This window comes from Muntiacus reevesi, chromosome 1 (genome assembly GCF_963930625.1).
Source record: "Muntiacus reevesi chromosome 1, mMunRee1.1, whole genome shotgun sequence".
Lineage (NCBI taxonomy): Eukaryota > Metazoa > Chordata > Mammalia > Artiodactyla > Cervidae > Muntiacus > Muntiacus reevesi.
The window spans coordinates 152,317,771-152,332,027 of record NC_089249.1 but is presented as its reverse complement, the minus strand read 5'-3'; the positions used below and the strand labels follow the sequence as shown (position 1 = coordinate 152,332,027).

The 14,257-nt window shown below is 40.9% G+C and overlaps 1 protein-coding gene across 1 annotated transcript in view; it reads left to right on the top strand.

Moving 5' to 3' along the window:
- Positions 1 to 14,257, top strand: part of ZYG11A (zyg-11 family member A, cell cycle regulator) — a 56,975-nt gene that overhangs the window by 42,443 nt on the left and 275 nt on the right. Inside the window, exons 7-13 of the mRNA XM_065929006.1 lie at positions 595 to 694; positions 791 to 844; positions 5,786 to 5,947; positions 6,023 to 6,067; positions 8,239 to 8,433; positions 10,217 to 10,278; positions 11,133 to 11,230. Coding sequence (XP_065785078.1) covers positions 595 to 694; positions 791 to 844; positions 5,786 to 5,947; positions 6,023 to 6,067; positions 8,239 to 8,433; positions 10,217 to 10,278; positions 11,133 to 11,230 — 716 coding nt within the window. The remainder of the gene's footprint in view (positions 1 to 594; positions 695 to 790; positions 845 to 5,785; positions 5,948 to 6,022; positions 6,068 to 8,238; positions 8,434 to 10,216; positions 10,279 to 11,132; positions 11,231 to 14,257) is intronic.

The following is a 14,257-nucleotide window of genomic DNA, read 5'->3' as shown; positions in this document are numbered from 1 at the left end:
TGTGGTGTTTTAGCACTGTCTGCAAGCTGTTTTACAAATTACTATTTCTTGGGGAATGTATTGCCCTTTTTATTACAGTAGAAACTGAGTGCTAAAAAAAGTCGTCTTTTTAACTTCTGTCCATTTTTGAATGTTGTGTTCTACTTTTTTTTTTTTTTAATAATTTTGTTTATTTTTGTCTGTGCTGGGTCTTCATTGCTGCACAGGCTTTCCTCTAGTTTCAGAGAGTGGGGATTGCTTTCTACTTGTGCATGGGCAGCCCTGTGGTGGCTGTTCTTGTTGTAGAGCATGGCTCTAGAGCACGTGCTTGGTTGCTCTGCAGCATGTCAGATCTCCTGGATCAGGGATCAGACCTGTGTCTTCTACATTGGCAGGTGGATTCTTTACCACTGAGCCATCAGGGAAGCCTTGCTCTTCTTTTTTGCACACTCTCTTTTCTTCTCTTCTTTTTGCCAAATACTCCTGGTTTTCATAGCTGAGTCTTTACAAATCCACAACTATTTTTAAACAGATTTGCTGGGGAGGCTGAGTGATATCTTAACTTCTCATGTATAGTTTACAAAGTTTATTGTGAGGAAAAATACTGTTTTTTAGGTTCGATGCTGCCAAGTTTGTTATGAGATGGCTCTGTAAGCATGAAAACCCCAAGATGCAAGCCATGGCAGTGAGCATAATCTCTATTCTCGCCCTGCAGGTATGTGGTTGCTAGATGCAAGACTTCTCTTTCCCTAGTCTTAGTGGAGCATTGATGGAGTTTGAAACATTTCACTCTCTGCCTTTTTGTTTCTAGCTCTCACCTGAGCAAACTGCACAACTTAAAGAGGAGGTTTTCATGGCAGTTAAGGTAAGTTATCACTTTTAGAACTTTTTTTAAAATAAAAGTAAGTTTAAAAAATTAAAAACAGTTTAAAAGTCTTATAAAATGAACAATCTGTAGGACCTACTACCTAGAAGAAGCTATTCTCTACTTTTAAATAGCTGTTTCTTCTGGCATTTATCTCCATATTTCTAAATAAAATGCTTATAACTTCAGCTGTGCTGTCTTTGTTGCAGTGTGAGCATTCTCTAGTTGTGGCATGTGGGGGCTTCTCTTGTTATGGAGTTCAGCCTCAGGAGTTGTGGCATTCAGGTTCTAGAGCACTTGGGCTGTCTATTTGCAGTGTGCAGGCTTAGTTGCTCCATGGCATGGGAGATCTTAGTGTACTCACGCCTCTCCACCACCACCAGAGATTGAATCCATGTCCCTTGCATTAGAAGGTGGATTCTTGAGCACTGTACCACCAAGGAAGTACTGCAGTTCCTTGATTTATCTATTTTAGATGTTACCTCCTGATTCTGCTGCTATCAGTTCAGTTCAGTTCAGTGCCTTCAGTTGTGTCCAACTCTTTGTGACCCCATGAACTGCAGCACGCCAGGCTTCCTGTCCGTCACCACACACGGAGCTTGCTCAGGGTCATGTCCATTAATTCAGTGATGCCATCTAACCATCTCATCCTCTGTCACCCCCTTCTCCTCCTGCCTTCCATCTTTCCCAGCATCAGTGTCTTTTCTAGTGAGTCAGTTCTTCGCATCAGGTGGCCAGAGTATTGGAGCTTCAACTTTAGCATTAGTCCTTCCAATGCATATTCAGGACTGATTTCCTTTAGGATTGACTGGTTTGATCTCCTTGCAGTCCAAGGGACTCTCAAGAGTCTTCTCCAGCACCACAGTTCAAAAGCATCACTTCTTCGTGGTTAGTTGTTGCAAACTTCTTGGTGTCAGATCCTTTGTTCTTGAGGTCAGGTCATGGTGAGGTAGCGATGTTTCTGTAAATCTCCACCAACAAATGTTATTCTGTTTTACAAGAAAGGGCAAGGTCCCTAGGGAAAAATTTCACCCTCCAAGATCCAAGTCCTAGCTATGAGGTGGGGGTCCCTGCAGGGGTCAGTTACCCTGACACAAAGCATTCATCCAGCACCCAGTCTGGGTTCTCTTGCCAGTGTCCAGGCCTGTCTGAAAAGGTGCATCTCAGTTGGCATCTCCCTCAGGGCCAGGTCTCTAGACCCTGCCCAGTTGTCATCTCTTAGGGAGCCAGGTGCCCTGGAGCCAGCCCTTCTTCAGGCTCCTCAGGCTGTCCAAGTGGTAGGGGCCAGGTCCCACAAACTGCATCCTATACAGACTGCCACTGCTTTTAGGTCACAGAGGCAGGGATGGGGGAGAGAGTCATTACCACCTCAGGGCCTGGCTCTGCCAGTGTGTGGCCTTGGCAAGGGTTCTGTGTCCCTGTAGGACACATGCCTCAGCGTGTTCTCTGGGCCCCCCAGTGATCCATGGCTGGGTGGGCTGGAGGCTCCAGGGAGGAGGCAGAGATCCACCTCTTACCTCACTCTGCACAGGACGGCCACCACTCTGCCTACCATTGGTTGAATGGCCGCTCATCGGCAGTTGCTTGCTTGTGGGAAGGGCCTATTGCCCTGCCGACCAGTAACTGAGCAGGATCACTAATGGTCAGTCACTGACAGCTGCTGAGTTTAGGGAGGGGCCCACTTCACCACCAACCCATGGCTGAGCAACCATTAATAGTCTTTTGGTAACCATTGTCTGGTAAGGGGGAAAGTGGGGGCTAATGGCTGCAGCACTGGCTGCATGCTAAAGGCTGTGCACAGCCATGCTGTGTTACACTTTTGGTTCTGTAGCTTTATTTTTGTGAATTCTCTAGATATATTCTCTCTGGCTGTATAAAATATTTGAGGTGGAATTATAACAGAGCACTGCCAAGCACAGATCTTAGCACGTGGCCATCACTGTGTACTCTTACTGTGCACCCTGTTACCAGCCATTGATTGGTGCTGCAATGGGCCCTCCCACTAGCAGCCAGCTGTCAATGAGTGACCATTAATGGTCCTGCTCAGCCGTTGGTTGGCACCAGGTCCCTCCCACAGGCAACCAACTGTCAATGAGTGACCATTAATGGTCCTGCTCAACCGTTGGTTGGCACCAGGCCCTCCCACAGGCAACCAATTGTCAATGAGTGACCATTAATGGTCCTGCTCAACCGTTGGTTGACACCAGGTCCCTCCCACAGGCAACCAACTGTCAATGAGTGACCATTAGTGGTCCTGCTCAACCGTTGGTTGGCACCAGGTCCCTCCCACAGGCAACCAACTGTCAATGAGTGACCATTAGTGGTCCTGCTCAACCATTGGTTGGCACCAGGCCCCTCCCACAAGCAACCAACTGTCAATGAGTGACTGTTAATGGGCCCATTCAGCAAACAGTCAGTGGAGTGGTGGTCATCAGGGAGAGAGTGAGGTAAGAGGTGGGTTGGGGTCTTCTCCCTGGGGACCTCCAGCTCACCCGGGCTTGGGCCCTTGGGTGAGCTGGGAGGCTCAGGGAACAGGCTGGGGGCTGTGTCCTGCAGGGCTCTAGAACCCTCGCCAAGGCCACCCACTTACCTTCGCCCAGGCCCTGAGGCAGCGGTGAACCTCTCCCCGTCTCTACCTCTTGACCTAATGGCAGTGGCAGTCAGCATAGGATGCCGTTGGTGGTACCTGGCCCCCACCATACAGGTGCCCTGAGGAACCTGAAGGCCAGTTGGGCGCCTGCTTCCTCAGTGATGATGGCCGGACAGGGTCTGGGGACATGGCCCTGAGGGAGTTGGAACTGAGGTCTGCCTCTTCAGCCAGGATCTGGACCTCAAAGGGTGAAATTTTTGCCTGGGGACCTAACCCTTTCTTGTCAGGACAGAGAATAATATTTGTTGGTGGAGATTTACAGAAATGCCTTACCTCACCATGACCTGACCTCAAGAACAAAGGGTCTGATACCAGGTCCTTTGTGGAAATGGCTGTCTCTTTCCTTTTACATGATAGTCTAGCATGTTTGAAAGAAAGCATGAATACTAGCTTAACTTTGATCTAGAAATATTCTAATATGAAATGGTATTTTGGAATCTGTTAAAGTAGTTTCTTCAAGCTGTTAGGACATACGATTATAATAGTGTTATCCTCTAGCCATGCTAACCTGCTTAGTGGCATAGAACAGACGTTTTTTCCTCTAGGATATCTCCCCGTGCTGCTCCTCCCAATTCCCTGTGTCCTCATTCCTTGCTTAGCTGCCTTATCCTCTTTTTCTTCTGGTCTCAGTTTAGATATTACCTTTGTATGTGTTACTGAGCGCAAGCACAAGCTTATTCTGTTTGCCACACAACAGGCCAGTCAGGAGCTGAGTTGATGGAATAGGAAATAATGATTTTAATCAGATAACTAGCCAACCAAGAAGATGGCAGACTAGTGTCTCAGAAACTATCTTGCCTCAGGTGGTCCAGTGGTTAAGAATCTGCCTTGCAACGCAGAGGAAGTGGGTTCAATCCCTGCTTGGGGAACTAAGATCCCACATGCCATGGAGCAATTAAGCCAGCGGTATGCCTACCACTGAGGCCTGGCACCACTTAGAAGGTCCTTGTGCCTCAATGAAAGAGCCCTCATAGTGCAACAAAGGTCGTGCATGCTAAGAGTTGATATTGCAAAATAAATAAATATTAAGAAAATTGTTTTTAAAAGAACCAAACCCATCTTACCCAATCTTAACTGAGGTAAGATTTGGACTCCTTTTATATACAGGAGGGGAGAGGGGCTCACTTGGCACTGACCAGTGGCTGATCAGGATCACTAATGGTCACGGGTTGGCAGTTGCTCTCTTTAGAAGAGGGGCCCATGTTGTGCCAACTGATGGCTGAGCAGCGCTGCTATCGCTTGTACCTGCCTTGCTGCCTCTACACTGAGCAGAACAATGCGACATCAGAAAGCGGCCAGGTCTGAAGAACTGCCAGATCAGTCCAGCATGTTGTAACTCTGGGTGGGGTGAAACAAGGTGCACAAACAGTGGAGACCACACGCCCATCCCTGGGATTGCTGTCTGAGGCGGGGCGCTGTGGGTTCAGCCCATACTGACTTCACTGATCAGCTCGTGACTGAAGAGGTGGCCCAGGTGCGAGTGTCCCCGGAGCGGAGCTCTAGCCTGCCCACCTGTGCAGTGGATAGGCGGCAGGCATGGACCAGTGGGGTCTGTGTCGCTGCGTGCAGAGAGGTGTGATGCGGTGCAGCAGCCCCTCCCTAGATGGCTGGTGCCAGGGATAGGGGAGGGAAAGGCCCATCACACTTTGGGAAGGCTGCTGTTACCTTTGGAGGTTTCTCACACCTTTTCTAAAGAAAATTCTTAGAGGAATCGGGTGGAGAGGGAGGTGGGAGGGGGGATCGGGATGGGGAATAAGTGTAACTCTATGGCTGATTCATATCAATGTATGACAAAACCCACTGAAAAATAAAAATAAATAAATAAAAAAAATTAAAAAAAATTCTTTTATGTGTTTCCTTCAGAGCATTTACCAAATTTTAAAATTCTTTTATTTAGTTGAGAAAAACCAATTATCTTTTCTTTTTAAATCTGTCTCTCTTACTTGAGTATGTGCCTGCCTTCCAAAAGGTGTTGACTAGATACTCTTAATACATGAATAATGGAATAGCTAATATGTTTTTGATTATGAGGCTTATTAACAAGCACGACAAACTAGATTAAGTGATTGTTAAACTTTAATACTTTTTTTCCTTTGAACCTCACAAAAACCCTAGGAAATAGGTGTAACTCATTTTACAGAGAGAAGGTAGGAACCAAAGCTATTAAGTGGTCAAACTGGGTTTAGAACCTTGGTTTGATTCTAAAGCTTTTCTTAACCATTGCTTTCCTTATATTGGAAATATATGAGTCAGTCACCAGAGTATCTAAATTCTCTTTTTTTCTTTTTTAGGAACTTCTAGCAATAGTAAAACAAAAGACTGCTGAGAGTCTAGATGATGTCACCCTCTTGTTTACTTTGAAAGCACTTTGGAATCTTACAGAACAATCTCCAGCTGCTTGTAGGCACTTTATTGAAAATCAAGGATTGGCAATCTTCATCCAAGTCTTAGAGGTGGGAAGACAGGATTGAGTTTATCTGTAAAGTTGTTTTCTTCATGATAAAATAACCTGTATATTCTTTTCACAGACTTTTTCAGAGACAGCAATACAAAGCAAAGTACTTGGTCTTTTGGTAAGGTGAATTGTTTTGAGTTAATTGTAATTAATTAAACTATAAGAAAACTAACACTTATGTGTTACTTACTATGTGCTAGGCACTTTTGTAAGCAGTTTACATTAACTTGTTTGAATTTCACACCATCTCTATGAAGTAAATACCATTATATATGAGTCAGCTATTGCTATAAACAAACTATAGCTTAAAACAGCATCCATTTTATTTACTTGTGAATCTGTCGGTCAGCAGTTTGAACTCAGCTCAGCTGTGCAGTTCTGCTGGTCTTATGTGGTTACTCATGTCACTGCAGTCCTCGGTGGTAGAGCTAGACCTAGGTGCTCTAAGATGGTCTGACTCTCATCTCTGACAGTCGGTGCAGGTTGTTAGCTGGGCCTTGTGTGTCTATGAGCTTCCTCACTTGGTGGTTTCAGGGCAGTGGTAGAAGCAAGTCCACTGCACAAGTGCTTCTTCAAGTTCTGCTAATGTCAGATTTTCTAATGTCTCACTGGTCAAAAGCAGCTTATACAATCTGGGGTGTTTTCCAACAACCACTTCTCCGGTTCTCTGACACCAGCTGGATTCCTACAGTTCGATTCAGTTAAATTCTGTCACTGACTGTCGGGCATTAGCATCAGATCCTAAAAAGCTCAGTTCCACAAGTCTGCCTCCACTTTAGTTGCCGACTATTAAGTCCAGAGCTACCCCTACTTCCGACTGACTTTAAGTTGAGGGATTCCACAACCCCTTCCTCAAGTTGGTAATTTGCTAGAATGGCTCACAGAACTTGGGAAGGCACTTTATTTGATATTTTTAAAAAATATATATTTATTTGACCACACTTGGTCTTATTTATGGCCTGTGGGATCTTCATTGCAGCATGCGAGATCTTCAGTTGTGGCATTGTGGAATCTAGTTGCAGTATGCAAACTCTTAGTTGCAGCATGTAGGATCTAATTCTCTGACCAGGGATCAAAACTAGGCCCCATGCATTGCAGGTGCAGAGTCTTAGCCACTGGACCACCAGGGAAGTCCCAAAGGAAAGATTGTTTTTGACTGTGCCCCACATGGCTCGGGGGAATCTTTATTTCCCAGCCAGGGATTGAATCACTGCCCTTTGCAGTGAAAGTGCAGAGTCCGAACCACTGTGTGTTGGTGCTAAGTCGCTTCAGTCATGTCTGACTCTTTTTGACCCTATGGTCTAGCCCGCCAGACTCCTGTCCATGGAATTCTCCAGGGAAGAAAACTGGAGTGGGTTGCTGTGCCCTCCTCCAGGGGATCTTACCAACCCAGGGATCGAACCCACGTCTCTTACTTCTACAATGACATGCAGGTTCTTTACCACTGGTGCCACCTGGGAAGCCCCCCTAACCACTGTACTGCCGGGTAATGTCCCCTGCTATTTTTGACTTATTATAGATACAACTCAGAAAAAGTCAAGTGAAAGATATGTTGTCTCCAGCAGGAAACTCTTATTCCTGGAGCCCCAAGGAAATGAATCCTACCAACAGTCTGAGTGAGCTTGGAAGTAGTCTCCCCACCCCCACCTCACCCATTAGAGCCTCCAGATGCGAGCATGCAGCCCAGCCAGCACTTTGACTGCAGGCTTGTGAAACCCAGCTAAGCAAGGCCCATAGAAACTGTGAGGGGAAAAATGTGTGTTGTTTTAAGCCATGGAGTTTGTGTTAAATTTGTTACACAGCATCAAAAACTAATGTAGTACATAAAATAATGAAACTCCTACCTGCCTTCATTGTTACCATTAAAACTGATGTAACATATGGTGGGCCCCCAGGAATGTTACCTTTTTGAGTCAGACCTGGATTTGTAATCTGCTCCAACCAGTTGTTAGTGATGTGAAGCTGACAAGTTAGTGTTTCTGAGTGTCTGACTTCTTTGTAGGACTATCAAAGATTAAATGAGATGAGGCAGATTAAAAAGATATAAGATAAGGCAGATAAAAAAGACATTTCAGTCTATCTAAACGCAGTGCCTGGCACTTAGTAAGTGCTTCCTCAATGATTTGTTCTTACTAATCATCTTTGTCATCAAGGGGATGGGTTTGTAGTAGATGTGAGGCTAAATCAGAGGGGAGGAGGGGGGACTGAGTGTTCTTATATGTATCTGAGCTCAGCAGTAAGAGGGAGAGAAACCAGTTCCTGATATTCTCTAATCCATCTGCTCCATAGAACAACATAGCTGAAGTCAGAGAACTCTTTTCCAAGCTGATTACTGAAGATGTGGTAAAGCACATCAGCAGCTTGCTCCATAGCAAGGAATTGGAAGTCAGCTATTTAGCTGCAGGCATCATTGCCCACCTGACATCTGACAAACAGCCCTGGCTATCCTGTGACCTCCAGCGGAGAGCGCTTCTCCAGGATCTGGTATAAGGATTGTTCCTCTTTACAAAATCCAGTGTCATCTCTTCTTGCAGAAAACTTATTTTTCTAGATCATAAGAGTTTTTGAAATAAATTGTGTAAAGGGGGAGAGATAGAGAAAAATATAAACAAAACATAAATCATCCACACATTACCACCCAAAGCTAACCTCTGTTAACATTTTTTGCCTTCTGATACTTTCCTTCTATAAAATTAAGCATGCAAACAGTTTATATAGCTTATTCCACTTCTGTTTCCCACTTTCAGCTCTTTTTAAAGCTGTTTCTTTTGGTGTTTACCTTCTTATCTCTAACATATGTTGTTATGCCTTGACTTTGTAGTTTTAGACCTTGTCAGTTTATTTCCCACTTGGGAAAATGAAAATTCCCAGTGCACACCCTTTCTTGTACTCCCAAGTACATGTCTCCTTTCAGTACATTGAAACATTCTGTCCACGTCAGCTTCCTTCCCAAGCCTCTGTTTTTGTCCCATCTGTTAGATGTATCTGTTAGATATATTTTGTGTATCTGTTAGGCTACTATCATCACAGAAGTTCCTTTACTGTCTTCCTGAAGATTCTCTTTGCTGTCTCATGTTGGATTCCCTGTTTCCTGGATTGCATACCTTCTTGTTCTTTGGTATACACCCTCATTCTGTTGGGTCAGATCCTCCAGTAGCTTCCTAAGAGATATATGAAAAGAAAATTTGAAACCTTTTATATTTGAAAGACCTTTATTTTACATTCACCTTTAGTTGATCAAATGGCTGGATATAAAACTCAAGTACTGAAGTATTTTCCTTTCACATTTCTAGGTCATTGCTCCATTGTTTGTTATTTCTTGGTATCACTGTTGAGAAGTCCTGTGCCATTTTTCTTTGGAAGCTTTAAGATCTTTGTCTTTATTGCTTGGAAATCTCAGTGATGTGCCTTGATATGAGTTTATTTTCATCTGTTCCTTTGGCTACTTACTGCTCTGGAATCTTGTTTTCCTTCAGTTCTAGGAGATTTCTTTCTGTCCTTTTCATCCCTCCATCCCTTCTTCCTCTTTCACTTTTACTTCCTTTCTTACTTCTTTACTCTTTTTCTCCCTGCCTCCCTCCCTTCCTTAATTCCTGTTCTCCTGATTGAAAATCATAAGCTTGGCTTCCAACAGTCTAAACATCCATAAAAGGATAGAGTTGAGGGCAGGGGCACCTCAGCATTTAGTATTTAGATTTTTCACTTTAGCCCCCTGTTTTTAGCGTGGTACTTCCAACCTCAATTGTTCATGGGGTTGCCCAGTCCAAAAATTTTTGTAAGGGGTGGTAGAGGAGATCTGGGAGTCTTGATTCTTTGGTACTTTCAACCAGTCCTCCTATTTTTAACCCTACGTGTAATGTCACTTCCTGAAGTACTTTGTATGCCCAATTTTTAAGTCTGTTAGGGGTTCTGTTCAAAATAGTTTGTTTTTTTTTAACCTTCCCCAGTGCTAGATTTATTAAATTACTTACCATTTTTCTTCTGCTTTGTTTCATGTGTGTTTATCTTCTTTTAAACCATTTGTACTGTTCCATTCATGTGCAGTCTTCCATCTTTAAACAGAAGTCCCTTTCTGGTGTATTGTTTTCCACGTGACTTGCTTCATATTCTGCATATATAATGGCTGTCTAATTAATAGTTGGTTGGCTTAGATATACCTAAATTTGAGTAATCAATCCTCAATTTTGAAAATTTATATTGTTTCATATGTATATAATTATAAATGACATGAAACAATACTAGAATCTTGATTTCTCTTTTTGTATAGTATGCAACCATCCAGAATTGGCCAAGTTCAAGTTGTAAGATGACAGCTTTGATCACTTACAGGTAATTTCATGATGGCATAGTGCTTCTCTTAAAGCTTGTCCTCAGTCTGCTCACTATATAGAGGCCATGGTACAGGGATAAAATATTAGAATCAAATAGCCTTGTATTCAAATCTGATTTCTTTGTGATACTGGTAAAATCACTTTAAGAAAACCTCTGAGACTTAGTTTTTGTCATCTGTAAAATGAAGCTGGCAGTGTACAATATTGAGGGTGGAATCAGTTATTGAATGTATAGTGTCTAACTCAGAATATAATTTCTTAAATGCTAGTTCCAGTTATATGCTCAGCTATACATCTGTCTTTTTTTTTTTTTAAATCTCATATCATTTTACTTGTCCTCAAGAAAAGTGATGACAAAATTATGACTATAAATTTGGGTAGGAAAATAAAGGGAATATTTAGTATGAGAAATCATAACAAATTACAAATTATAAAATGCTAAAAACACACCACAATCATCAAAAATCTAGAATAATATCCTAATGTATTCATTAATGAGATTTCTGACAGACATCTATAATCATTTTTCCTACATTTCTGGCAGCAAACTCTTTGCTCTTTTTTTTTTTTTTTAAATTTAATGATTTTATTTATTTATTTTTTTCCATTTATTTTTATTAGTTGGAGGCTAATTACTTTACAATATTGTAGTGGTTTTTGCCATACATTGACATGAATCAGCCATGGATTTACATGTGTTCCCTATCCTGAATCCCCCTTCCACCTCCCTCCCTAAATATGTCTGTCTTAATGAAGAATTGACTCTGGGGGTGGCGGCGGGGCTGTTGAAAATTATTATATCCCTGATGTTACCCTGAGTTCTGAAGGAACATCTTCTTTGTACTTATTTAGATCCTTCAAGGCATTTTTCCCGCTCCTTGGCAACTTCTCTCAACCAGAGGTTCAGCTCTGGGCACTATGGGCCATGTATCATGTCTGCAGTAAAAACCGTATGTATTTAAAAATAACAATTTTTTAGCTATTTTTTTGTATAAGGATTAAGTTCAAGATGGAATTTTGAAAAATTGTTCTCTTATGTCCTGATTTTAACACTTTTTAAGAAGAAACTAAAGAGCTTTTGTATTAGTATAAAAAATGCTACAAAATTATAATTTATTTGGGGATGAATGGTAAGCAATATAGAAAGTGAAAGTGTGCTCCTGCTCCTATTCCCCACAGGCAAGCACTGTTTATTAGCTGACTATAACTGTCCTTCCAGGTAATTTTCTGTATATATGCTATAGTTATTATATACTGTACATGCATATGTTTTTAGGCAAAATGCTCATTCTGTACATGTTATCCTATAGCTTTCTCTTTTTCACTGAATAGTTTTATCATAATACTATCTTTCCTGTAAGTAATACATAGATTTGCCTCTTTGTAGTGGTTTGTGGGAGACTGGGGGGCCAGATGTTAGGAGTTGTTTCTCAGGCAAATTAAATGTTCTTCCACATTTGTTGCTTTAAATTCCTCTTGGGAATTCTTGACTTTTTTCATTGCTAAGGATTACTACTAAAATTTTTGCTTGTATTATAAAAGCATTATAGACTTTAATTCTGTATAAAAGAATTAAAGAATTTGTATTATAAAAAGAATTATAGACTATAATTTTATGCTGAAAAATCTAAAGGTATAGCTTTTAGAATTAATGAAATGTTTAACTATCAAAAGCATAAACTATCTTAAAATAGCTTTAACAAGTATTGGGGCCTATGTGCAAAAAAATCTAGGAAATAATTTATAGACTGAAATAATTATGGACATATTATACTCCTCAGTTCTTTTCTATTCACACATATAATACAGTTCAAGTGAATGAGTACAGTAAGTGATGAGGAATCTGAAGGTTATTCTAAAGCTAAAGTGGCAGAATAATTAGGAAAGAACTGATAAGAGAAAATTGGTTTTTAGGAGCTTGCCCTAACACTTCTCTTTATTTTTGACTCACAGCATGTGAGATCTTAATTCCCCCAGGAGGTATTGAGCCTGGGCCGCTACAGTGCAATCTTGGAGTCCTAACCAGTGGACCACCAGGGGAGAAAACACACACACACACACACTGTATATATTTAGGAAAGATGCATCTATCTGGTTATTAAGAGAACAGACCCCAGAACCAGACTATTTGAATTTTACTTCCTTTCTCCATTTACTAACTGTGGGAACTTGAGCAAGTTACTTAACCTTTCTGTGCCCCAGTTTCCCATCTGTAAAATGGGGATCCAAGTACCTGTTTTATAGGACTGTTAGGAGAATTAAATGAGTTAACATTTGCAAAGCATTTAAACATTGCTTGCCTTATAGTATTAGCATTTGCACATAGCATAGTATTAGTACAAGCATAGTACATAGTATTTGTTAAATACATCACTTTGTAAGTATAATCTGCAGAGCTGAGTCAAAATGTTATGAATGTTTATAATTTTGGTGGGTATTGTTAAATTGTGTTCCAGAGAGTTGATTACCAGTTTGCATTCCCATCAACAATATATGAGAGCTTGCAGTTTCCTTTTATTCTTGCAAAAACTTTTAGTTGAATTTTTGATCTTTGCCAATCTGACGTGAAAGTGATTCTAACTTGACATTTATTTTAAGTAAGGTTAGCTGTCTTTTCTTACATTTGGATTGTCTGTTGGTTTCCGTTGCTTGCTTTTTGTTTACTGTTTTTTGATCTTTTTCTTTTTAATTTGAAGAAACTCTTACAAATATTTTTTTTCCAGTGTATTGTCTTGATTTTATTCATTGTTTTTGCTAGTCATTATTTTGTTCAATGGCCTCTGGATTTCTGGTCATGGTTATACCTTACAAAACCAATGAACATTTTCAGAAATTTTCTTTGAAAATATTATCCTCCAGCTAGTCTATTCCTTTCTTATAACATTTACCAGAAATATCTTATACCTTCTCTCAATCAATCCTACATATCTTGTAACCATTACAAAGAAAAAGCATCCATGCCTCTGTTTCTTTTTACTGCATTCTTGATTGTCTTGTTGTGTGTTTTTTTTCTTTTTAAGATTTTTATTGATGTGGACCATTTTAAACTCTTTATTGAATTTGTTACAATACTGCTTCTGTGTGTTTTTTTTTAATGTTTTATTTTTTTGACCATGAGGCATGTAGGATCTTAGCTCCCCAACCAGGGATCAAACCCACGTCCCCTGCATTGGAAGGCAAAGTCTTAACCATTAGTCTACCAGGGAAGTGCTTTGAATGTGTTTTGGATCATGGTTTCTGTGTTTAACTGACTGTTGCACTGATTAAGAGAATCCTTTTCAGACTGAGTTTTGGACATGTCCCTTTAGTACAGTTTTGTATTTGCTTCTGTCAAGTGTTCTGGAGGTTTTCCTGGGATTGGTCTAATCCTTATATTCATTTCTCAGCTCAAGGATTCCAAGAACATTTAGGCTAGTATAAATTCAAACCCTGTACCAACTTGGGACTCAGGAAAGACTTCTCCCCAGAGCCCAGGCCAAGATAGAGATGTTTCATTGTCTTATCCCTTGTCTTGTCTGGCCTTTTGAGGGGCCAAATTTATGCATTATTTTTGCTTCTGACTTCCTAAGTTAAAATCGAAATTCCTAGATTACTGAAACTGACAGTCCCTTTCTATTCCAGAAAAGTTACAGATGAGGTTACATGAGCTTTAAGTGTTTTTTGTTTTGCTGTTTGTGTCTGACTTCTTGACAGTTCCTTTACTTTGTACACTCAACCATGAATTAAAATTTTTTTCAATTATATTTTATCCAGCCTCTGGTGTTTTTAGGTTGTCTAGCTCAGCATACTGCCTGAACATGAAACTTTCATTATTTTTGAAATAAAAGAAGTTCTTATCCTTTTAGCTAGAGATATTTGAAGCATAGAGTTGTCTGGAAATAAACTTAATAAAATAATCATCCGTTATCAAATTGCACAAGCCAAGCATTATTGGCATCTTTAAAATGATGAATGTGGTAATTGGGAATATTTAAAAC